At 36.5% G+C, this 25,233-nt stretch overlaps 3 protein-coding genes across 3 annotated transcripts; 2 read left to right on the top strand and 1 right to left on the bottom strand.

The window, feature by feature from the left end:
• Positions 1-1,611: 1,611 nt before the first annotated feature.
• Positions 1,612-19,717, bottom strand: LOC148574959 (putative disease resistance protein At1g61310). The gene is made up of 6 exons (XM_088503586.1): positions 18,555-19,717; positions 18,365-18,429; positions 9,829-9,891; positions 9,608-9,721; positions 3,431-3,515; positions 1,612-3,340 (listed from the first exon to the last, which is right to left on the bottom strand). The coding sequence occupies exon 6, from the start codon at positions 3,321-3,323 to the stop codon at positions 2,115-2,117; it is 1,209 nt and encodes a 402-aa protein (XP_088359712.1). The 5' UTR covers positions 3,324-3,340; positions 3,431-3,515; positions 9,608-9,721; positions 9,829-9,891; positions 18,365-18,429; positions 18,555-19,717; the 3' UTR covers positions 1,612-2,114.
• On the top strand, positions 11,733-14,301 carry LOC107610724 (serine/threonine-protein phosphatase 7 long form homolog). Its single transcript, XM_016312729.2, has 4 exons — positions 11,733-11,801; positions 12,105-12,847; positions 12,933-13,020; positions 13,105-14,301. Exons 1-4 carry the CDS (start codon positions 11,733-11,735, stop codon positions 14,299-14,301), a joined length of 2,097 nt encoding a protein of 698 aa, XP_016168215.2.
• LOC148574958 (uncharacterized) lies at positions 18,240-25,020 on the top strand. The gene is made up of 8 exons (XM_088505998.1): positions 18,240-18,251; positions 21,059-21,640; positions 21,692-22,795; positions 23,193-23,787; positions 23,882-24,309; positions 24,482-24,544; positions 24,625-24,741; positions 24,823-25,020. Exons 2-8 carry the CDS (start codon positions 21,059-21,061, stop codon positions 25,018-25,020), a joined length of 3,087 nt encoding a protein of 1,028 aa, XP_088362124.1. The 5' UTR covers positions 18,240-18,251.
• The last annotated feature ends 213 nt before the right edge of the window (positions 25,021-25,233 follow it).

Raw genomic sequence — 25,233 nt, 5'->3', positions numbered from 1 at the left:
TGGATAACATATTCATACCCTTCTCACTCATATGACATAATCTCTTATGCCATAAATCAGTTTCATCAACAAACTCAGCAGCATTAATAACATCTTTCACAATCTTTGCTTGAGTTAAATAAAGAGTAGAGTGTCGAGTACCTCTAGCAACAACCATGGAACCCTTGGTGAGCTTCCAACTATCACGAGAAAATGAGCTATCCAAGTCTTCATCACACAACTTACCAACAGAAAGTAAGTTCAACCGAATATCTGGAACATGCTTCACACGCTTCAAAGTCAACTTGGTACCATTGGAGGTTTCTAAGCAAACCTGTCCAACACCAGCACATTTTGCAACACCTTGATGAGCCATTTTCACATCACCAAAATCACCAGGAGTATAAGATGTAAACAAATCCCTCCTAGATGTAACATGAATAGAAGCACCACTATCAATCACCCAACTAGTGCTATTATCAACAAGGTTAACAGATTCAAACTCCTCAACAACAAGAAAATCATCATGAGTTACATTAACCTTGTCTTCATTACTACCATCATCTTTATTTTTGCTCTTGTCTTTACTTGCCTTGGCTTTCTCCTTCTTTAGCTGCCAACAAAATCTCTTCACATGTCCCTTTTGACCACAATGATGACACTCAATGTTCTTATACTTTCCTCGAGACTTGCTTCTGCTTTGATCTCTACCTTTAGGACCTCGACTTTTGCTTCTCCCCCTAGACTCAGAAACAAGAACATCTGAATGTGTAGTCGATGTACCTTGTGACTTTCTTCTCATCTCTTCATTCAAAACACTGCTCTTGGCAAGATCCATAGAGATTACACCATCAGGAGCAGAATTAGACAATGACATTCTGAGAATTTCCCACGAGTCTGGTAAGGAGCCAAGAAGTAACAATCCTTGAACCTCTTCATCAAACTTGATACCCATGGAAGATAACTGATTCATAATTCCTTGGAAGTTATTCAAGTGATCTGTCATTGATGTCCCATCTGTATACTTCAAAGCCAACAACTGCTTGATCAAAAACATCTTGTTATTCCCAGTTTTTCGAGCATACAACTGTTCAAGTTTAATCCAAAGAGTCCGAGCATGTGTCTCTCCAATAATATGGTTCAACACATTATCGTCAACCCACTGCCTAATATATCCACAGACTTGTCTATGCAACAAAGTCCAATCATCATCAGATTTATCATTAGGCTTCTCTGTACCAAAAACTGGTTGATGAAAATTCTTGACATAAAGCAAATCTTCCATTTTTGACTTCCACAAATCATAATTAGGACCATTAAGAGTGATCATCCTACTAGTATTAGTATTAGCTTCCATTGTTCACAAACTCACAAGCCCAGAAAAATACCAACAAGCTCTGATGCCAGTATGATAGAGCCTAGCAGCGGAAACGACACAAATGTCCAATACAAGAACAATATGGAAGCACTCACAACACAATATGGCAGCAACTATAACAAGCAAATATAGCAAGTAAAGCAATAATAAGAACACACCGAGATTTTAACGTGGAAAACCCCCTCAATGTGAGAGGTAAAAACCACGAGTCGTCCAGACCAATGAAATAGCTCCACTATAATCAAATGAGGTACAAGAGAGTCTCAAACAAAGCACAAAAATGTGCATATAACCAGCCAAAACATCAAAGCACCAAAGCTCACAAATGAAAAGCAAGAAGATGAAATATACCCAAAAAACAGAGCTACTGTCGAAGCCAATTTCTCCCTCTGCAGACCTCCAATTAAAATCTCCACCGTCCAGAATGAAGAACAAGATGTGAAGAATCTACAGTTCAAATTTCACGTCGATCCAACGGTGAAAGAATGAGAAACTGCCGTTCCAAAATTGCTGCTCTGTGTAAAAACGGGAAACCTAATTTCTCTCTTGCGAAGCCAATTTCTCTCACTGCAAATCTCCAATCAACATCTCCACCGACCAGAATGAAGAACAAGATGATAGGAACATGCAGTTTAAATTTCAAGCCGATCCAACGGTGAACAACTCAGAAACTGACATTAGAAATTTACTGCTTTGGGCAAAAACGGGAATTCTGTTTTTCCCTTTTCTCTCACTTGGTGGCTACTCTCTCTCACTCTCAATGACCCCCAAAAATCTGAACTAGGGTTGTGGCACAATGGGTGCAAGAGACACCCTCAAAATGTTGGGCTTGGGCCTCACAAAGGAGAGAAAAACCCAACACTAACCGGGTTAATGCATCTTTCCAGGCATAAAGTTTTTTATTTTTCAATGCCCTCGCAACCGTTACCAGCCGAAGAGGCAAACCTGCACATCTTTTTGCAATTTCAATTGCTGTTCCTTTTATATTGATATCATGTACAGTATCGCCAGCCAGAGATTCAAACATGATCCAATTTTCTTCCTCACTTAAAACATCAAGCTTGAAATCCTTTTGAACATCCATTACTTGCAGCACATCATTATTTCGAGAAGTCATTAACAATTTGCAACTACCATGTTCACTGCCAGAAGGAATTCCGAGCATCTCCAAATCAAGTCTTGCCCATATATCATCCAATATTATCAAGATTGATCTCTCTGTTTTAATTCTGTCATGTAAGCGCTTCCCTCTACAAGCAACACTCTCGTCCCTGAATTGAAGACCCAACTGATCAGCAATCTCCCGTTGAATTGTTTTGATGTCTGGAGTTTTTGACACAGTGGCTATGACCACCTCATCAAACAACCTCTCATGCTTAGCTATTTGAGCAACTTCATTCATAAGAGTGGTCTTACCCACACCACCAAGCCCATACACTCCCACCATGCTTACTTTGGGGTCTCGTAGAGCATGCATGATATTCTCCGTAATAGATTTCCTTGACTCCAAGTTTTTGTTACTCCTTGTGGTAGATGTTGAGACTACATCAAGAGCAGGAAGATAAGCTACTGCGGAAAAGTTCCCTTCTCCCTTTATATCAACAACATTTTTGACAATTTTCGTAGCTTTTCTACTGAGTTGATGACGTGTCACCACATTAGGAAATGAACATCTGGAACACCCAACCTTCGCATGACGAGGATCATTTTGAAGCTGATTTGCTTCTCCAATGGCATCATCTACATTGTTCAACCAATTCTGCACAACATCAAAAGTTGTTTTCCCATTCCTTCTTTCTTCTTCAACACGTTGCTTGATTTCGTCTCTTTTGCCCTCAAGATCTGTAACACGTTTACCTAGCTCCTTAAAATTGGCTTTATAGAATATTAGATAGCTGAATTGCCTTCCAATGGGTGCCACAGTATACTCTGCTACTTTTCCAGCAACAGAGCTTAGAATTTCCATTGATTCAAGAGTTGAAACTACAAACAAAGTAGAAAAATTTTGAATGAGGAAAAGAGTTCTTGGGAAACATTGTAAAAAGAAAAACACAAATGTTAAACGCTGGGTACCTTTACGTTGGAGTTAGATTGGGCGAATACGGACAGTAATCGATATATGCTTCAAAAATCAAATACTTTAAGAGACACCTTTTCCCTGTTACACATGATAAATGCTCACTAGTCATTACTCGTTTCAAATCGGAGACAATAGATATGGCCATGGTAAGCAAAACAATCTATATTGATGGTAAGCGAAACAAGTAAAGGAAACAATTACCATAGTTACATTAACAAAAACTACATAATCACAAGTTTAGGATTTAGTTATGAAACAAATGTTAATATTATCAAAGAAAGATTTTATAGAAAACGTATAAAGTTAAGTATCAGAATATTTGTTACGTATTTATAAAAGTAAAAGATTTAAAAACTTGTATTAACTCTTACATTTAGTAAAGTAGAAAATTAAACACTTTTACTAATAATAATCTTAACATTTACTTAAAATACATATTGGCTAAACCCTAAATTTTAATATTGTTACACGCCTTTTTTGCTTGAATTTATTTGAACACACTTTGTTGGTAAAAGTTCTAACTTATCTTCACTTAGTTTAATATGTTTGTTGTTATATAAAACTTTAATTTGGATTTATATCGATATTTAGACTTAATTTAACGTAGTTGGTTTTATTTTAAACTTACATATCTCGATCCAGATGTATGTAAGGTTATCTTAATGTTTTATATTTGTGTTATAGTTTGAGTTTCCTTAATAAAAAGAAAAAAGGGTTTTGATTTCACTTTGGGAATTTTTATGTATTTAATTAGCTGGTTATATATAAAATTTAAAATTAATAATTTGATATAGAATATATATATATATATTTGATTCTGATGTTGAAATTTAATACCGATGGTACTACTGATTTATTTTATATATATATATATAACTTTTTCTTTTAATGTCATAAAAAATTACTTATCCTAAAGAATTTATCAAAAGGTTTAGACCGAAATGTGCTAAACCAATAAAAAGTTCTATGCATCTAAATATCAAGTTAGATAAAGATGAGCATGCTATAGATGTAAGATGAGACAAGATATAAAAAAAATGATTGATTTCTTAATGTATCTTACATCTTCAAGGCATGATATCATTTAAAGTGTTAGTATATGCTTAAAATTCCAATTAAAGTCCAACAAATCTCATCTCTCAACAATAAAAAAAAAATCATTAGATATATGCTTGGTAACACTAATTATGGGTTGTGGTATCTAAAAATTGATTTCTTTCTATTAGTGAATTATTGCGATGTAGATTTTGTTGGGAATCGAGTTAATAGAAGAAGCACATGTGGTCAAGCAAAAGGCAAGTTGCCTTGTTCACTGTCGAAACTAAGTACATTACAGCCTCTTCATGTTGCTCTTAATTATTATGGTTGAAAATACAGTTGGCTGATTACAAGCTGAATACTTCTAATGTTTCATTACTTTGTGACAATATAAGTGCTATAAACATTTTAAAAAATTCTGCTTTGCACTCTAGAACTAAGTACATTAGATTTGGATTTCATTCTATTAGAAAACATGTGTAAAATAAAAATTTAGATATTCAATTTGTTAAATAAAAATTTAGATATTCAATTTGTTAAATCACAAAAATCAGCTAACTAATATTTTTACCAAACCATTTATTGAAGAGAGATTCTACAAATTGCGTACTGCTTTAGGTATTATTAATTCTTCTCATTTTTTTTATCATTCTAATGCTCTGATTCAGTGTTTTTATCTCATAGGTCGCTATGAATAATTTTGAACAGATAATGAGTGGATTTAATTATCTAAGTTGGCTATTTGGAACTCAGTGGACATTTTTAATCTTGTGGACCCTTTGTGTTCGCTTCTTCGTTTAAAAATGGGTCATGATTGTCTGATTTTGTTGGTACAGTTTTTGAACTGCATTTAATTTTTTTTTACATTAATTTTATTTAACTAAATGCATTTTCCTTATGCACGGTGTGCTGCATGTACTTGTGGTTACAGCTGAAAAACAATTTTTTTTTTAAATATTTACAATTTTTTTAAGTTAAGACCTTTGCACTACTCAGTCTATATTAATGCAGCATTACATGCACCATCTCTCACACTTCTCTCCACTCATACACCCCATTTTTTAAGGATGAATTCCCATCTTTTCCATTCGTACAAAAGGTCTACTCTGATTTTGTGAGATAATTCTACAGTAACATGTCCTACAAAGAAGAGATGATTACTTCTTTTGTTATGGGTTGTACCATTATTCTTGACAAATATCATCTTAGTAAAGTCCTAGATTACCAACAACGAGACATCAATGTGTTTATCATTGGAAAGTGGGATGAGTCTCCGAATATGTCCTACTTTGAAGCCCTAGGCACTATCTGTGTCAATATTCCTCTTCTTGAGGGTACCACTCCCACTCACAAATCACTTAGACCAGTTCGTGCCCAGTTGCACAAGATTGTGAATCACATTATCCTACCTCAAAATGGCTCTTTTTAGCCTGTTTCATTCTGCGATGCATTGGTTATGTTTTTTTTTTTTCTAAAATTCCCATTTCATTTGCTTATCTCTTGTTAAGGCATATGCATGACTGTGTTCATTCTAAAATTTCTTTACCTTACGCTATGCTACTCACTAAAATTTTTTAATATTATAATGTTGATTTTGGTGCCAAAATCTCTCGATAGTATAACTTTTATAAAAGGGGTTGGTGCAGTAAAAAGAACTGCAAGCAAGCATGCAGCACTGATGAGAAGACTAAAGATCATGAACAATGTCCTGTACCATTGGTTTTGAAATCAAACTCTGCCAAAATTCAGATTTTAACAGGCATAATAAATGATGTACTTCAAGAATTTGTGAACCTGTCTGATCTTCTGGTTAACTTTGGGGCTGAAAGAAAGCTGAAGAAATGGCGAAAACTGCACTCAAGAAGATCAAAGGCCGCATTTACATTCTCTAAAACTTTGTTGAAGATATTGAAATTGGTTCCAATACTATTGACAATGAGAATGATGATGCCTTGGATGACTCCAACTCTAATGCCTAAATTATCTTATCTCTAATCTAGACACTTCAAATTTTCTCTAATTTTGTTTAGAGACTTTTTAGACTTTCTTTATTTTGTTTATGTTGGATGATTGTAAATACTTTAATACTTTACTTTGACTACTTCTTATGACTACTTTTATTATCCTCTAACAATTTTTTGCAGGTTTTTTGTTTTTCTTCTTTGATGACAAAAAGGGGAGAAAAGAAAAGAAATCTATTATGAGTCCTTTGATGCTCTTTGCATGAAGTGTTCATTGTTAAATTTGCTGCATCCTTTGCATAATTGTACTTGTGTTAAATAATTTTTTGTTCTGTGCTATTTTTGCTATGCTATATTTCTTTGGTGATGGTTTTTGGTTGTTTTGAGCATTCTCTATTTTAAAAAGAAACCATGATTAAGGGGGAGAAATGCTAACATTGAGAGAAAGTACTTCACATTCTAACTCAGTTCAAATGATCATCAAAGTGAAATGTTTTTACTCCATTTAAATTAATTTTATTTATCCTCTTTTATCATATTTGTCATCAAGAAAGAGATTGTTGAGTTAGAATTAATTTTGAGTTGATAATATAATGACAAACATTGTTATTGGGTTAAAAGTCCAAAAGTGCGATAATGGATTAATGAGTATTGCAGGCCAAATATATTCATCTCAACCCACCTCATGTTGCTTCAGCAAACTTTTACAATGCAAAAATAAAAGCATCAGTCCAATGCATATGAAGAAAAATAGGAATCAAGATATAAAAAGAGAAGGTTCTGCATTTGCTAAGAGAGAGAAAAAAAAATGAGATATTTGACAACATTATGATGAACAAGAGACAACATGGACAACAATACTAAGGACAGCAAAGGATAAAAAAATCAGAAGTTGGTAGAACAAAAATAAAATGTATGAACAATAAAGGTTAGTGGAGCAGCTACAAAGACACCAGAAGTGATGGAACAAAATGAAAAAGCAATGCATGCCAAGGAAGACGGCTACAACAGGCCATCTCATACATGTAGAATCATTTTCCTTTAATTTTGTACTTTATTTTAGATTTCATTGTTATGACTATCTGATGTTTATCTTCCTGTAATTGAGAAACAGGTAAATCATGGTAAGATGAAAAATTAAAACGGCATGAGAGAAAAAATGCAAGAGAGATACATTAAAAAAGACAAAAAAAAAAAAATTATGTATTTGGTTATTGTTGAACTAGGATTGATTCCCCTTGTCAAGTTGGGATAATACTTGGTGGTTGTTTTCCTTAGTCAAGCTGAGATAGCACTTGGTAGTGACTAGGCTTGGTTAGAAGTTTAGTGGTTGATGCTAGATGAATTAGGTTGTAATTCATTAGTATTGGTATATGTAATCAGTTTGATTATAGTAAAAATTACACCATGGTTGTGATGGAGATTGAATGTAGGTTTCATTGCACAAAGAAACCGAACTAAAATACATGATTGTCTGATTCTCTTCTTCCCTGTTCTGGTTTTAGAGATAAAACAAAAAAAAAAATCTCCAGCATAATCTATTTTCGCAAAGACAGAACAAAGAACTTCAATTTTAAAACTAACTTAATTCAACCCCTTTCTAGCATTATCATCAATATTAGAGTGTTAGAGGGGAGAGGGATGATTGAAATGGTGTCATGGTGAATATAGTTTGTAGGAAGAATAAGTTGGACTTTATTGGCCTTATTGAAAATAAAAAAGATGCGGTGGATAAGAGATTTGTTGAAAATATTGGGGTGGGAGGAATGTAGGATGGACCAAGGTAGAGGCTTGTTGTGTATATGGAGGGAGGATTTTATTGAAAACACACATATCATGAAAGGAAGGTGGGTGGCGGTAAGTGGCTTTATTAAGGAATAAAAGTCTTTGGAAGGAATTAATACATCTCGGGAGGAAAGGGATGATAGTATTTTTTTATTGTTGATTTGGGTTGACTATAATGCATGGATGGGTAGGCAACGTAAGAAGGAGGATAAGGAAGCATGGATGATAGTATTTGTTTATTGTTATTTGGTGCATTTGGCGTGCTAGACATAACTTTATAATCAAAGGGGAAGAATTTAACTTGGATAAGATATGAAGCTGAAAATTGTTCACTATAGTAGTGTTTTCTCATGCTTCATTAGATAGTGTGGGTGATGATTGTTTGTACCTAAGTTGTTGTTTTATGTTTGTTTTCTATGTCCCCTGCTTGGTTCTTTTGTTAGCAAGGCTGAGCCTTAGGGTCTAATCGGCTTGGTGTTGGTTTAGTTCGATTTTGCAAGTGATATTGTTTAACTGATATTTGTTTGTAATGCTCTGTCTCACGTCCCTGGTTTGGGAGTTAGTGAGAACAATTAGTCAGACTCTAATTTCTTAGTATCTCAATTTGTCATCCTCCCCGCTTCTCCCTCTCACGTTGTTCAGTTGCTTCTCACATTGAGTTTTCACCATTTTGACTTACGCAGTTGTTGATTCCTGTCGTCGTGCTTCCAAGCATCCTCGTCTTTGTTACTTTTTTGCTTCATTGCCAGTAGTCCCTCTCTGGTGCTTTTCTCTCTTTTTCGAACGTTTCCAAGCATCCTTTTACTGTTATTGAGTGTTTTGAAATTACTGTTGAGTTTCTTTGGACGTTTAGTTTTTAATTTGTGTTGTTGTTGTCTATTGTTGTTGTGATACACAATTGAATTAATTGTTAATTTATTTAATTTTGGTATTATACTATTATGTTACTTGTTTGTATATTTACATTAGTCATGTATTTTTAAGATTTATATTAAATTATTTTTATATTTTTTATATTTGTTTGTAATTTTATAAATTATTTTATTATAATTTTATTATTCTAATTATATTACAAATATAAATCTCTAAATTAATAACTAATAACTAAAACAGTTGGATAACATATTTGACTTTTAGAATCCTGATGAGCACACAAATTTATTTTTTATTGTTATGTGAAAAGTGAGAATGAGAATTTTAGTATAATACTTCCACGTTAAATTATTTTAGACAAAAAAATATCATCACAAAATTAATTATACACATCAAACAAATTTACTTAAGATATATTTGACACAACATAATAGATATCAGATAATTACGTTATAAAACGATATAATGATGGTGATTTAAGCTAAACATACAGATGATAAAAAAAACCATTACCTTCTATTATGGTAATTGGTGTTGTGACCGGGAAACCAAGAGGAACCAGTTTCTATTATTTTTTATTTGTTTGGAAGACCGAAGTACCGAACAATTCAAGACTCACTTTTCTGTCTGTTGCATTAAAAGAATCAATATAAGAGGTTGAAAAATGGTAATTTATTCTTAAATCTATTTCGATAATAGAAGAAAAGAATATTGATAAATAAGAGCTATCTTACAGGTATTTCAACACAGTTCTCTGGCGATATAGATGAAAGGAGTCAAAATTAGAAGCCAATAATCTGCAACCAAAAGCAAAAAGACTTTATGATTTTTAGTAAACTATAAAATAGTATCCAAAAATTTACTTAATTTACATAATTCACAAAAAATAATTTTAAAAAATGCAAATGATAAATAAATTATAAAAGATTTAAAAATGTGACTAAAAAAATTAAATATTAAATATATTTTAAATAAAGATTTTAGGGTTTTTATAAATAAATAAATCAAATAATTTATTTATAAATATATATAATTTATATAATATTTGTATTTTTAAATCATACTACATATCTCGTTTACTCGTTTATAATGTAAACAAAATCAATATATATAATTATACTAAGTTATATTTTTTAAAATGTTATCTTAGATAAATACTCCTCAAATTACATATATTAGTAAATAAAATATTTAATTTATTTATTTATAAAAAAATCAGACTTTAGAAATCAAATTTTGATATAATTTTTTACAAATATTATTAGAAAAATAAAAATTTTTTACCTTTAAATTTAATAATTTTATATCACTTGATTTAAAAAAAAAACATTTTATAATGAATGACCCAGTTTTTCTAAAAATAAAAAATTTAAAAATCAAATTGCTCCATTTTTTTTGGACACCTAAATATTTATTTTTTATTGTCACAAAAATTCAGATTAAATAGATTAATTTTTGTTAAATACAAATTTTTTTATCAATTATAAAAATTATAATATTTATTAATTTTTTTTTGTTAATTTCAAATTAACAGTTTATTTATCATTCGTATTTCATGGAATATTTTTGTCAATGATATACACTTTCCCGTACCATTTTAGGATTTTACCAATTTACCCTACAAATTCTAGTGCATAAATATTTTGTTCTGTAGCCATGGATAAATTACCATGCTGCACGAACTTGAAAACCTTAACAAAATTTAATAGTTTATGGAACATAAATGTCGATAATTTTTATATTCAAATAAAATATCAAAAATAAAAATGATTGGATTTTAGTTTAAATTTATAAAAGATTGTATTTTTAATTTTTTATATGTACTTTAAATATTCGTGATATAAAAAATTTAAATATTATTTAAACTCTTCATTTCATAAATTTTTAAAGAACATATTATTTATGAATTCAAAAAAAATACTGATTTAATAAATTTTATTAAAAATTATTTTTATTTTTATTGGCATATAAAAAATTTTACCATAACTTTTATTTTAAAAAATACCCCTAATGATTTATTACAGGGAAAAAAAACAAATAATGCAAGATTCCCTCCAACCATTCACTAGCGGTGGTAAAAGGGGTGGATTTAATAAATAAAACTTACAATAACTTACATAAAACTTGTCTTATCAAGTTTTATTGATAGACAGTAAAAACTTAAATTCTAATATATTTTTTAGGGCAATTTACCAAATTAAAATGATTGGATGTAAGCTTTACCAAATTACAACAATTAGAATTTGGTTACCATTTTGCGTTGAATCAATTTATATAGAAACCGTGGGAGCCAACCACGGATTCCAAATGCACATAAACTGTGGGAGGTAGGGAGGTTTTATGATCAAACCATTTTGTATGTAAACCGTGGTAGGCAGCCACGGTTTACGTGAAGAGAATGTGAAGCATAAACCGTGGTAGGCAGCCACGGTTTATGAGTAAATGCTTTCGAACATAAACCACTAGAGGCAGCCACGGTTTATGAGTGAGTAGTATAAATAGCAAAGCCGTGGCTGGTGAGGGCGGATCATTTGTGAGTTTTGTGAGTGAGGGGAAGGTTGGTGGGTGAGAGAGGAAAAAAAATTTTTTTTTGTTAAGTTGCTGGTTTGAGAAGTTGAACCGGTTTAGTGGAGAACCGATGAAAGAAGAAGACCGGATGTACCGGTTAAACCGCGTTGCGCATGTGGCTGGATTTATCGACCAAGAGGTTGGTTAAACCGGCTTTTTATTATTATTTTTTGTTTAATGTTCTTATCATTAATGGTAAATGTTAAATTAATATTTTAACAGTTATAATAGAATTTTTTGCTGTTATCATGATAGTGAGTATTTTATATTTATTGAATTTGTAATTTATATTGTTGGCAGAAATAATTTTTTAGGTTTACGTGTTAGTAGTATTGTTAGTGTTATTTTCTCTATTATTGTTATGCTTAGGGTTTTTTATTGATATTACTGTAAATTGTTGCTGTTGTTGTCTGTTGAGAGTTCGCTATCTTTCTTTTTACAGCCTGCTAGGGTTATTAGTGGTGTGAGAAGACAACAGAATATGCCTTTACACGAGCGTATCATACCGTATCTAGAGACGGCGGGCTTATATCACTTGGCTAGGCTGAACAGTCAGTGGTTCTGGGTTGATGAGCCTCTACTTAGCGCATTCATTGAGAGGTGGCGTCCTGAGACCCACACATTTCACATGCCCTTTGGGGAGTGTACGGTCACCTTGGAGGACGTGGCCTATCAGCTGGGTTTACCGATTGATGGTGAGCCTGTGAGTGGGTGCCTTAGTGAGTTTGAGAATTTCATGGAAAATGGAAGACCGGCATGGGTGTGGTTCCGTGAGCTGTTTGGGGAGTTACCTCCGCAGAATAAAGTGAAGCAGATGACAGTGTGCTACACATGGTTCCATGAGCGGTTTCGGGTTTTGCCAGCAGATGCTACTGAGGACATCGTGCGTATATACGCGAGGGCCTATATTATGATGCTGTTGTCATCTCAGCTGTTTGCGGACAAGAACGCCAACCGTGTCCACCTTCGCTGGTTGCCTTATGTGGCATCGTTGGATGACTTGGGTAGATATAGCTGGGGCTCGGCCGCGCTGGCGTGGTTGTACAGATGTCTTTGTCGTGGAACAAACAGAAATGTTGTCAACTTGGCTGGGCCACTTCAGCTTCTACAGTCTTGGATCTTCTGGAGATTTCCTTGTCTGAGGCCAAGTGATTTCAACATATTCGGGTTTCCACTTGCATCCAGGTAAAGAAATATGATGCTAGAGTTTGAAATTGTTCATTTACATGTCCCATTAGATGTTATGACATTCTTTTAATTGAACTTGTAGGTGGGCTCAGTATCTACCGAGGAACGATGCAGTAGATCAGAGAGTGGTGGCTGCACGCCTTTCTTTGGATAGATTGCGTGTGCATGATGTGAGTAATTTACTTGTAGTTCATTCAGTTATGTTTTGCCTGTTATAGAATTTGTTTTACGTAAAGTTTCATTACGTGATGTAGATCGTGTGGGAGCCCTATTCCACTCCGGATGTCGCAGCTATTGTTCATCCAGAGATACTACTAGACCAGCACCGCAGGCTATGGACGGCAGTTACCAGTCTCATTTATTTTGCTGCGATTGAGTGGCACCAGGTGGATAGGGTTATGCCTCAGTTCGGCGGGGTTCAGCATCTCCCTCGTTTGCCGCTTAACATAGACTGGCTTCATGCGAAGGACGGCAGGGGTGGAGATAGGTGTTTCCCCTCATATTATCGGGAGTGGCATGAGCATTGGCAGGATCGGCATGCCTCAGTTTTACCCGTTGACCGAGTTGCTGATCCTGGGCCATCAGCTGAGTACCTGGACTGGTGGTGTCGTGTGGCGCACCGATTTCTATCCCCAGAGGTTGCATTTCAGGATCCCAGGCCTATTGTGTTGACTGAGGAGGCTCGTCATAGAGGGTCATCGCAGGCACCTCCTATGGTGCAGGTTGTCGACAGACCGGACAACCGCCGCGTGGACAGGCGTAGGCGTATCGGCACACGTACTACGGATCGAGAGTGGCGATGGCTGGCCGACCAGTTAGATGGGGGGCAGGGTGTTGGTGGTCAGGGAGGTGATATTGATCATCGTGTTCCGAGACGTAGGGCCAGACGACATGGTCAGCGGGATGGTGGTGGACGTGCCCGTGGTAGAGCACCATCTGGAGAGTATCACAGTGGTCAGGATGTTGTTGGTGAGGACATTGGTGTTGTGGGCACTGGGATGGATCAGGGTACGTACGAGGTGGGGGGTTCTTCTCAGATGTTCGCCGACTTTACTACGGCGGCCGTCGGTATGGACATTGATGATCCTGTGAGTCAGTCAGAGTTCTTCAGAGATATAGCAGACATCTTGGGAGAGGATGATGGCACTCATTATAGGCCACAGATGGATGAGGGACATTCACAGTTTGCCGAGCACCAGCCACATGTTCAGGATGTACAGCCAGGTTTGCCGGTTGACCTGAACGAGCCTGCGCCTTCACCGTTGGACCCATGGTTCGCGTTGGGAGGTACCCCAGCTTCGGCTTTCAGCGTAGTTCCGCCACAGGCACAGGTGGCACAGGTGGATGAGAGACCACGGAGGGCTCGTCGTGCTCCTTTATGCGGCACTGGAGGTCACCTTATTGGTGAGTTGCAGGATGACGACAGTGACACGATCGAGGACTCTGATTAGTTAGCTATGTATGTCCCATTTGTCTATGTCCTTTCTTTCGTTATGTACTTGGATTAATGTTTAAACATTTGTTATGCTTTCTGGTGTTGTATCTTAAATTGATGTATCCTACTATTAAGTATGATTAATGATGTAGTCGTTTCTACTTTATTTGTCTAAACAATACAACGACATTAACACTAAATTAGGCTTTCTTAATATACCAAGTCAAGAAACAAATATTCTTACAGGACGATACATAAACATGTGAATAACAACAATGCTACTTATAAGACTGAAATTAAACATACATTGATAACCCAGCATCAACCTAAATAATACAACCTAATGATCCCCGCCAGCAGTATCTCTTCGCTGGCCACAGTTCCTCCGCGTGTGACCTGGCTGTCGACAGAGCCCACAGCGCTTGGGCTGGTTCTCAGCAGATCGATCCATGGGACCACGGATCCTAGTTGCCTTCGGCCGACCTTCCCTGGCTCGCCTCATGTTAGGATCAGGAATGATAGTAGGCCCGGCATATGGTGGCCATAGCCCTTCTGGTATGGGCGGGACAAACCCGTTACTGTAAACTTTGAACACCTCACTCATACGATACACCTCATGCACATATGCTGCCCAATTAAGCCGGGAGTGGGCGCAACAAGCAATGGCGTGACAGCATGGATAATGGAGGGCCTGAAAGTACCCACAATCACATGTGTGATCCTTCAGCGAGACCCTGTAGCTACCCAAGGAGAAGTTTCCAGTCGGTGTAGTCTCAGCAACCGTGTACTCCGACTGGTGCCTGTCGTACAACGTGACGGTGAAGCACCTTGACTCTCTTATGTTCCTTTCAATACCCTTGACGAATGCCTGACAAAACTCTTGTCCAGCTCCAAGTTGCGCCTCTGCTGTTTGTCCCCGGATAACGAATAGCTCAGCAAGCCTTCCGTATGTGGACTTAACCAACGACGTGACCGGGAGGTTGCGAGTTCCCTTCAAGACGGAGTTCACACATTCACTGATGTTTGTTGTCATGTGCCCGAACCGTCTACCGCTATCCTGGTGTTGCGTCCACTTCTCATACTCCATCCGGTTCGCCCAATCACACATTGCCGGATTCTCTGTACGCATGATGTCGAACCAGTAATAGAACTCCGCCTCAGTTTTTGCGTACGCAGCATTAACCAGCATTCTTCTCGCATCTTTACCTTTGAAAGAAAGGCTGAAATTTGCTGCCACATGGCGGATACAGTACGCCCGATAAGCACGTGGGGGCAGCCAACCATTCACGGGATCCTCTAGTGCAGACTTGATACCGTTGTGCCTATCCGAGATAACAAGGATACCCTCCTGTGGAGTCACGTGCCTTCTCAAGTTGGACAAGAAAAATGCCCATGACTCGGCATTTTCTCCCTCCACAAGGGCGAATGCTATGGGGAGGATGTTTGAGTTCCCATCCTGTGCAATCGCCAGCAGTAAGGTGCCTCCATATTTGCCGTACAAGTGGGTACCATCAATACTCACAAGCGGCTTGCAATGTTGGAAGGCCTCAACGCAAGGTGGAAATGTCCAGAACAGACGGTGAAAGTACACTGTTGACTCATCAATCTGGTCCCCAACTATAACAGGAGACGTCTGCAACACAGTAACTGTCCCGGGCATCGTCAACTCCACGCCTAGCATCCAACGTGGCAATTCGGCATAAGACTCTTCCCAGTCTCCATATATTTGTGCAACTGCCTTCTGTTTTGCTTTCCAAACCTTCCGGTAACTGGGTTTGAAGCCGTAATCAGCTTCAGTCGCTTGTTGCAAGACCTTGATCGGTACTGCAGCATCCGCACTAACCAACGGAAAAATCCTCGCACAGATAACGTGGTAATCAAGCTGACGGTGATCACTGGAAACAGATGTTGCTAAGCAAGTGTGCGGACCGTTGTACCTCCTAACCTCCCAAGTTCCCTTCCGTGCACGGAGCGAAATCCGAATCAGCCAACTACAACTTTTGCCGAAATCCTTGCACCTTCCATGATACTTCAAATGGTCCGATTCCATCACTCGGTACTCAACACCTCGACGGATGCTGTAGTCCTTCACACTAAGAACAGCTTCTTCTTTACTCTGGAAGGATTGCCCAATCTGAAATTCGGTTGACGAACCACCTACTGTAGCAACTCCGGCCGTATGTTCACCCAGAGCCTCCAAGTTTAACGTCGAGAAGTGTGGAGGGTAATGCTGTGTGCCGGAACTTGAAGGACCTTCTTGTGCTTCTGGATTGGCACCAGTGTCATCGTCGCTGTCCCCAAATATATTTACAGGCTCCTCGCCAGAGTCATCGTCCCGCATTGCATTCTCTACTCGATCAGGTACCCCGATTTCTTGATGTTCATCATCTGTGGCACGACCTGATTCCCCCAGAAATGCCTGTTGCAGGACCCCTTCATTAGGGGAACGTGCAGTTGGAACTGCAACCGCTGGTACCAGATCAGCCGCAAAAGAAGGAGAGGCAACCTGCGGAACAGAAAACCGGTTTGCTGGCGCCGAGCAAGACGCACCGCCAGCGGCAGTCGAGCTATGAACAGGATTCGATGCCCCAGAACTATCCAGAGTTACCTCCAACTTCGCATACAACTCGTGTATTCTGAGCTCAGGAAAACTCCTCACGCAATGAAATAGAACCCTAATATCTTCGTCAGCCCCTAACACGAATGTATCATACATCACACCGCTGGAAACTACAGCGATGGGAATCTTGTAGAAGATCTTCTTCACAACCTTGCTCCCAAAAACTCCAAGCTTCTGCAAGATGGTGCTCTTCAAATCTGACAAACTGTTTGACGAACTAACAAATACACTCAACGGTTCTCTATCAGTGAACTTCACACCATATTTTTTGCTTTTTTTAATTTTTCCAGAGCAATGCACTAAGACAAGAACACTCTCTCCCTCACTTGACATTGTGATAATGATCTCCTCAGCAACTACATTCTCACTCGAATATATATAGATTTTCATTATACATAAACCGTGCTAGGTTACAAGGTTTTATGATCATTGAATGCCCTTCATAAACCGTGGTTGCCAGCCACGGTTTATGCTTTTTCTTCTTCATAAACCGTGGCTACCACCAGCGGTTTCTGCTTTTCATTAATAAAGTGTAAACCGTGGCTGCCTACCACGGTTTACATTGTGCATTTCCAACTCATAAAACCCTGCTGCCTCCCACGGTTTATGTGCATCTGGAATCCGTGGTTGGCTCCCACGGTTTCTATATAAATTGATTCAACGCAAATTGGTAACCAAATTCCAAATGTTGTAATTTGGTAAAGCTTTCATCCAATCATTTTATTTTGGAAAATTGCCCTATTTTTTAGGTATTTGTTTTGCTCCTATAATTATTAAAATTTAATAAATAAAATTAAAATTTAAAATTTATATAATCTTTATCACATATATAATATTAATTAAAATAAAAATTTAAAAATAATAAAATATTATTAATTTTTTTATTAATTATTATATATATATTATATGCTGCGATAAGTATTATCTAAATTTAATCTTGACCCGTCCCATTCCGCACAAATCTATCTCATACCAGAACAATAATTATTCGTCTTGAACAAATAGGAACAAATGGTACCGTGAGTTTTAAATTTTAATAGTATTGTCATCCCTGCCATTCACCCAGACCAGTAAGAGATTAAGACTTAAGAGGGACCATGTGTTCTAGAGATACAGAGAGAAATAATTTTCCTTTTTTTGTAATGTTAAAGTAGAGTAATCATTTTAGTTAATAATTAAGAGTTCACTAATGTTAAAATTAAATAAAAATATTTATTATTTAATATTTTTATTCACCACTAAAAATAACAAATGAATTAATAGTAAAGGTTAATGGATTGGATTAGAAAAAAAACATTTAAATATATAAAATCTAAAAAAAAAGGAATCACTTTATAATTATTGAAGTCGTGCATCAAAACTCTGGTCAAGAAACTAAGAACTTTGCCATCCAGAAACAGCTTTAAACACCACCTAAAATTATATTCAAAAAAAAAAAAAAAAGAAAGAAATATGTTACCTCTGATGACTTGGTCCTGATTTAGGGATTCCTTTTTCTAGTTCCTTCACCGAACCCCAAAACCACTGACAAATAAAAATGCAATAACTTATCGTTTCTTGAAGCTGAAAGAGAAAAAAGAAAGACACTCTTCTTTTCCTGTTTTTTTCTTTTTTTTTTTTTTTTTAAGAATAGCAAATGAAACACTTACTGGAATTTAAAACAAAATAAGGGGATGTAAAATGAATCGACACAAGGCAGCAGCAATGAAGACTTTTTAAAGCAAAAGGCCAAACAACTTTCACTGACCACAACTCCGAACCAATACAAAAACAAAATGATTGCCAAATTCCAAATATAAGTTTTCTTTTTGTCGTCTTTTTTTTTTGTTTTGTTTTATGGGTTTTATGAACTGAGAAACGATATTACTCACGGGTAAAAGACACAAAGAGAGTGGAACACAAATTTTACAACGCAAATCAAGAGAGAACAAAATCACCAAAGTTTTTTTTTTTTTTAAAGAGGGGATTTTGGGTAGTAAGAACTGAATAAAAAGAAGCAACAAAGGAGCAGAGAAGTTAAAAGGGAAAGTTATGAACACTAAAAACAGACAGGAAACAAAACCAAAAGCAGCAAACTTTTCTTCTTTTTTCGGAGGGATATGCTAAAACGTGTAATATAAACACTGCAGTGGGAAAATGGACAATGTTAAATAAGCTCCAAGAAGTGAAAGAGCCAAAAAGAAAGACGCTTTTTCTTTTTCTTTTTCTTTTTCTTTTTTCTTTCAAAAACAACGGAAGAAGAACAGACGAAAATGTAAGTAGGAGTAAACTAAAAAGTAAAAAACAAAGGGATGTAAAAGACGACTCAAACAAAATTACAATAAACTCAAGAAAAAGTTGAAAGAGCAAAAAGGAAAGACGCTTTTTTTTTTCTTTTTCAAAATCAACTGAAGAACAGACGAAAGAGTAGCTGGGAGTAAAAACAAGATTACAAGAGTGAAATAAAAAACAACTCCGAACCAAAACAAAATACGATTGACAGATTTAATGCTACGATCGGTTTCAAAATATAAGAATTTTTTTTCTTTTTTTGGTGGGTTTTATGGATTGAGAAACAATAAACTCACAGGTAAACGAATCAAAGAAAGTGAAAGACAAATTCTGCAACACAAATCAAGAGAAATACGACACCAAAGATTGCATTAAAAACTTAATTTTAAGGGGGGATTTTGGGTTGTAAGAACTAAGAACTGAAAACAGGAAGCAATGGTGGAAGTGTGGAACGTTTAAGTTGAAAAGGAAAGTTCTGGATACTCAAAACAGAAACGGGAAGCACAACACTCGACGGCAAACTTTCTTCTTTTTCAGTGATTTACTTACTTAAACCTTGGAACATAAATAAACACTGAACATAAACCTTGCTCGAGATGTGTGTCAAGATTGAAATTTTAAATTAGGATAAGAGTAAACACCCAACTCGGTCCCTGTCCAATTTTCATAAGGACAAAGCGATCCCTGTCCAAAAAAAAGGTACGTTCCGGCCCCTGTCTTTGCATTCCGTGAGACATAGCGGTCCTTCTGTGCCTTCCGGCGTTGAAAACAACCGGAATAAGCATACGTGTCACTTAACGGTGATGAGCTGGCTGCCAAGTGTCCTTTAAGTGCCAAGCTGTCAATTTAAAAATGGACAGGGGTCGATCTGTCCCTTTTTCCCAAATAAAAACGCTGTCGTTTTAGGTGGGGGATTGAAATAGTGCGTAGAGTACATGCCTTGGGTTTCCATTTAACCCTTCTTCCCTTTCTCCTAATTACAGAAAACCCACAATCTTTTCATGTTCCCTCTGAAGACTCTCTGAAGACGACAAAACGACAACGCTCTACCTGGCTGTGGAGCTGAGTAAGACGATGACAGTGTTGCTGACAACGCTCCAAGTGAAGCTTCAGACGGCACTACTAACGGACTCTCTGACGACGTTGACAGAACTTTCTTGTGCAAGTCTTCAAGGTAAGTAACAAATTATTCAAATAAAATATTAGTTACATTGTGTATTGTTTAATTAGTTTTGGGTTTGTGAGTGTTTGCATTTTTTGTTTTCTGGCTTGGTGTTGCCTAACAAAGATAGAGTTTGGTTAGGGCTCAATGTTGCTAATTTTGGGAAATTTTACCATCAAGAGAGATAGATGTTTTCCCTTCCTGCAATGGAATTCATATAGAGAATAGGGTTCAATGGAATTCATATACAGTTTGCAAGTGTATTCAAAATGCATCAATTTGCTTGTATTAAAATCACAAACTCTATATATAACAACAAATCTGACAAATATATTATCTTTATTCAAATTTTAATATTATATATATATATATATAAACATTGTTATGATTAGTGTTTATAAAAGAGTTCACAGCAATTTTCTATTAAAGTTCAAGGCAAATATATACATTAGAAAATATTTTTGTACTCTATTAAAATTTGATTTTTCCGTGAAACAAGAAACCAGTAAATGTATACCTACATACTTTGACTATATTACATCATGCATAGTAGTGATGTTGAAATTTTTTTCTTGTGTCTCCATATATGTAATACTTCATTAGAATATATACCTACTTTAACTATATGTACTCAATTAAAATATATATGTACTCAATTAAAATCACAATTATTTATATAGAGATTGTAATATAAAATATCATTTATTTTGTTTATCTCAGATGGATGATTTTATGGTTGTTCCTGTATTTTATCATGGAGGAAGTTTCAAGAGAAATTCAGAAGGGGTATTATGTTATGTTAATGGAAAAGTACATAAATATCCACCCATGGATTTAGACTATATTAACTTTTTTGATCTAGAAATTTTATTTAAGGAGTTAGGGTATACAACATATAAGGAGATGTATTGGTTTGACAACATTGCTGATGACATGGAAACTGGGCTACATGTTATTAAAGGTGATGCTGAGATAAACGAACTGAGGAATGCTCAGAAGAGAAATAAGGGCAACAGTGAATTTTATCTTTACTTTGATCACCCGATAGATGTCCCTGAAGTTGTTGATGATGGTGTGGAGCGTGATAATGTTGTGCTGAATGAATCATCATCATCTTCAGATGATGGATACGAGACCACAGAAGATGAGCCTTATAAGCCTCCTCCTTCTGGTTTTGAGGATACAGACAGCAGTGATGAGAGTTTGGAAAAGGAAAAAAATATTCAGAAGAAGAAGAAGAGACTTTCACCTAAAAAGAAAGCTAGACATGGCCCAAAAGTTCAAGATAAGACTGGCCCAAATGTGGAGGTTGGGGCTGGTTCAGGTGGAAAGGATAGTATGGACACAGCTAAGAAAAATTCTGTCCAAAAAAGGCCTTCTAAGAAGTATAAAGGCACTAGAAGAAAGCATATTCTGAGAGATGAAAGGTATAATGGAAGTAAGACTGACACTATAGGTGGTGGTTTAAGTGGCATTGGAACTAGTTTGGGTGGCACATCCGGGAGTGTTGGGCCAACTATTGAGGAATTGGATTCGGATTATGACAAGCCATATGATTATGAAAGTGAAGCTTTCAACAGCCCAGTGTCATCTGAGGATGAAGGGAGGACTGCATATGATGCCTTTAATGAAGAAACTGAGTACGGGGAGGTTGAATTTAAAGTTGGACAAACCTTCACTACAATGGAAGCATTCAAGAATGCGCTGAAGGATTATTTTGTATATGAGGGTAAAGATGTTATGTATCTAAAGAATGAGAAGCAGAGGGTCAGGGCAGCCTGTGCAAGTGAAAATTGTTCATGGCTAATATTGACATCATGGAATAGTGCACATGGATGTTATCAGGTAAAAACTTTGTTCAATGAGCATAATTGTGGGAGGGATTTCAGCAGCAACCTTGCTGATAGGCAGTGGGTAACTTCAAAGTTAGTTAAGAGGCTTCTTACTCAGCCAGACATGAAGCCAAAGCAAGCTATGGAATACATGATTGAAGACTACAACATCCAACTGAGTGGTAAAATGATAAGCAGGGCACTTAAGGCAGCTAGAGAGGAGGTCATTGGCGACGAAGGAGCACAATATGGTAAGATTAGGGATTACCTGATGGAACTGCATAGGACAAACCCTGGTTCAACTGCAAGATTAGACGTGATACCTCAGCCAGAGTCTCTCCCTTTGTTTGATAGACTATATATAAGCTTGGATGCTTGCAAGAAGGGCTTTATAGAAGGATGCAGGCCTTTGATTGGATTAGACGGTTGTTTTCTTAAGGGCTATTATGGCGGTCAGCTACTATCTGCAGTGGGTCAAGATGGCAATAACCATTTCTTTGTTATTGCATATGCAGTTGTACCGAATGAGTGTAAGGACACTTGGAAATGGTTCTTAACACAACTTCAGCATGACTTAGGTGATAGCACGGAAAGGGGCTGGAACTTTATATCGGACCAGCAAAAGGTATTAAAAAATAGTTGTTTCATTTCATTCATTGTTATTTATTGATATGCATTGCTGGTCTGAATTATGAGAATCTCATACCTTATTATTTATTGATATGATTTGTTTGACTGAACTTGTTTGATGGCCTTTTTTATTTATTGATATGCATTGCTGGTTTGAATTGTGAGAATCTCATACCTTATTATTTATTGATATGATTTGTTTGACTGAACTTGTTTGATGGCCTTTTTTATTTATTGATATGCATTGCTGGTCTGAATTGTGAGAATCTCATACCTAATTATTTATTGATATGATTTGTTGGACTGAACTTGTTTGATGGCCTTTTTTATTTATTGATATGCATTGTTGGTCCAAATTGGGTTATTGGCCTGCATTGTTGGTTTTCTGGTAGGGATTGGCATTAGCCTTAAAGGACATATTTCCAAGGGCTTTTCATAGGAATTGCGTACTACACATTTGGAAGAATTTCATCAAGCAATTTAAGGACCAACAGACCAAACAACTTGTATGGGATTGTGCACGTTGCACCACACAAATTGAGTTCAAGGCAGCTATGGAAAAGCTGAAACAGATCAGTGTTCCAGCTTGGGAATATCTTGATAGGTTTGATCCAGCTGCTTGGTCAAAGGCGTTTTTTAGTCCCGGACCCAAGGTTGACAATATCACCAATAATATGTGCGAAGTTTGGAACGCTAAGATAGTGGCATACAGGGGTAAGCCAATACTGACAATGTGCGAGGACTTAAGATGTTATCTAATGCGAAAGATGGCAGCACACAAAAAGAAGCTAGAGAAACATGTTAGCGCTTTAGCTCCAGTGCAACAAAAAAGACTGGACGACTTCATTAAGCCAAAAAGCCAAAAATGGAAAGCTATCTGGGCTGGAGATAGTAAGAGAGTTCTTTTTGAAGTGCACTGCCGAAATCACAAGGTTGGGGTTAATCTTGAAGAAAGAACATGCACATGCAACCTATGGCAGCTAACTGGTAAACTTGTTTTGAATACTATTTTGTACTTGTAAAATTGTATATTTGTTACAGAGGATTGATTGCATGTGGTAAATTGAATTCATGTCTATAGGTATGCCTTGTAGACATGCAGTGGCAGCCATGTCTAAGATGGGCCTTAGGCCTGAAAATTTTGTGCATAAGTGGCTGACAATGGAAGCAGTAAGAGCTACATACTCACATTGCATCAAACCGGTTAATAGTGAAGAGTACTGGGTACAATCGGATGCTGCTAAGACTCTTCCTCCTCCAATCAAAAGAGCTGCTCATAGGCCAAAGATGAAGAGAAGATCAGACCCGGTTGAGAAAGAGATGAATCCAAACAAATGTAGAAAAACCTTTCAGGTCACTTGCTCTAAGTGTGGTAAGCTAGGACACTACTACAAGACTTGTACCAATGCACCTCAAGACCCGAATTGGAAACCTATGACAAAGAAAGAGAGAAGGGCAAAGAAAGTGCCTTTGCAATTTGTAGAGTCAAGCCAAGCTAACACTCAGCAGGTATAATCCAACAAGTGATGACTCACTTTCAAAATATATTTAATATGCTAACTGTCTTATATATATATATATATATATATATATATATATATATATATATAGTTAAGGAATTAAGTGTACTAATTAGTTGAGCCTTCTTGTGTTCCAATCTTGTGATTTGATGATTAAACAGGTTCAGCAAACAGGACAGAACAAGTCAACTGCCAATGCTGAAAAAACTACATTAGATGCTGCTGTGAGTTTATGCTAATTTAGGGTCTTTATTTGGCATAACATTAATTTATTTGTTATCCTAACAGTTACCATTTATGATAGGCTAAGGCAAAAAAGAACAAAAAGAAGTTTCCCAAAACATCTGCAACAGGACAATCAGCGAACCATGGTCAAGAGGAGGAAATTAATGTCTCCCAGTCTGCACCCCAAGCAGATGAGGTAAAACATGGTCCTAAGTTAAAATTAGTAATCTCTATTTAATTTAATTATGACCTTTGCTATGATCTTCTCTGAGGATAGCCTGCAACAAAATTCAACACCAACTCTGCACCATGCTTTAGGGAGAAGCAACCAATTGTGAGACCCACTGCTCCAACGAACCAAGGTGTATCAACAGGAGTATCAGCTGAGACCATGGCTGCAGCAACATCAGGAACTGCATCAAGACTTTTTAAGTTCATCCCCACTCCAGGGATTAGGCCTCCTGACAAGAATTGAGTAGTTGATATAGTTTAAAAGTTTGGAACTAGGAAGAATAGATAATTTGGACAATAACTTGTGGACACTGTGTTTATTTTGGTTATCAGATTACTTGCTACGACAACTATGTTGATTAGGGACCTTGTGTTGCCCTTGCTTTTGTTATTATATAATTAGATGCTAAGACATGCAACCAGTGATATAGTTGGTTGAATACTCTTTTGGATAACT

The sequence above is a fragment of the Arachis ipaensis genome, chromosome B2, assembly GCF_059453495.1.
Source record: "Arachis ipaensis isolate K30076 ecotype BB chromosome B2, ASM5945349v1, whole genome shotgun sequence".
In the NCBI taxonomy this organism is placed as follows: Eukaryota; Viridiplantae; Streptophyta; class Magnoliopsida; order Fabales; family Fabaceae; genus Arachis; species Arachis ipaensis.
The sequence above is the reverse complement of the archived record's forward strand: the minus strand, read 5'-3'. Positions and strand labels throughout refer to the sequence as shown.

Coding starts and splice junctions, on each gene's coding strand:
- LOC148574958 (XM_088505998.1), top strand. CDS start 21,059: ATGGATGATTTTATGGTTGTTCCTGTATTTTATCATGGAGGAAGTTTC. Junction 21,641..21,691: donor AAGATAAGACTGGCCCAAAT/GTGGAGGTTGGG, acceptor GACACAGCTAAG/AAAAATTCTGTCCAAAAAAG. Junction 24,742..24,822: donor CTGCACCCCAAGCAGATGAG/GTAAAACATGGT, acceptor CTCTGAGGATAG/CCTGCAACAAAATTCAACAC.
- LOC107610724 (XM_016312729.2), top strand. CDS start 11,733: ATGAAAGAAGAAGACCGGATGTACCGGTTAAACCGCGTTGCGCATGTG. Junction 11,802..12,104: donor CTGGATTTATCGACCAAGAG/GTTGGTTAAACC, acceptor TTCTTTTTACAG/CCTGCTAGGGTTATTAGTGG. Junction 12,848..12,932: donor GGGTTTCCACTTGCATCCAG/GTAAAGAAATAT, acceptor TTGAACTTGTAG/GTGGGCTCAGTATCTACCGA.
- LOC148574959 (XM_088503586.1), bottom strand. CDS start 3,323: ATGGAAATTCTAAGCTCTGTTGCTGGAAAAGTAGCAGAGTATACTGTG.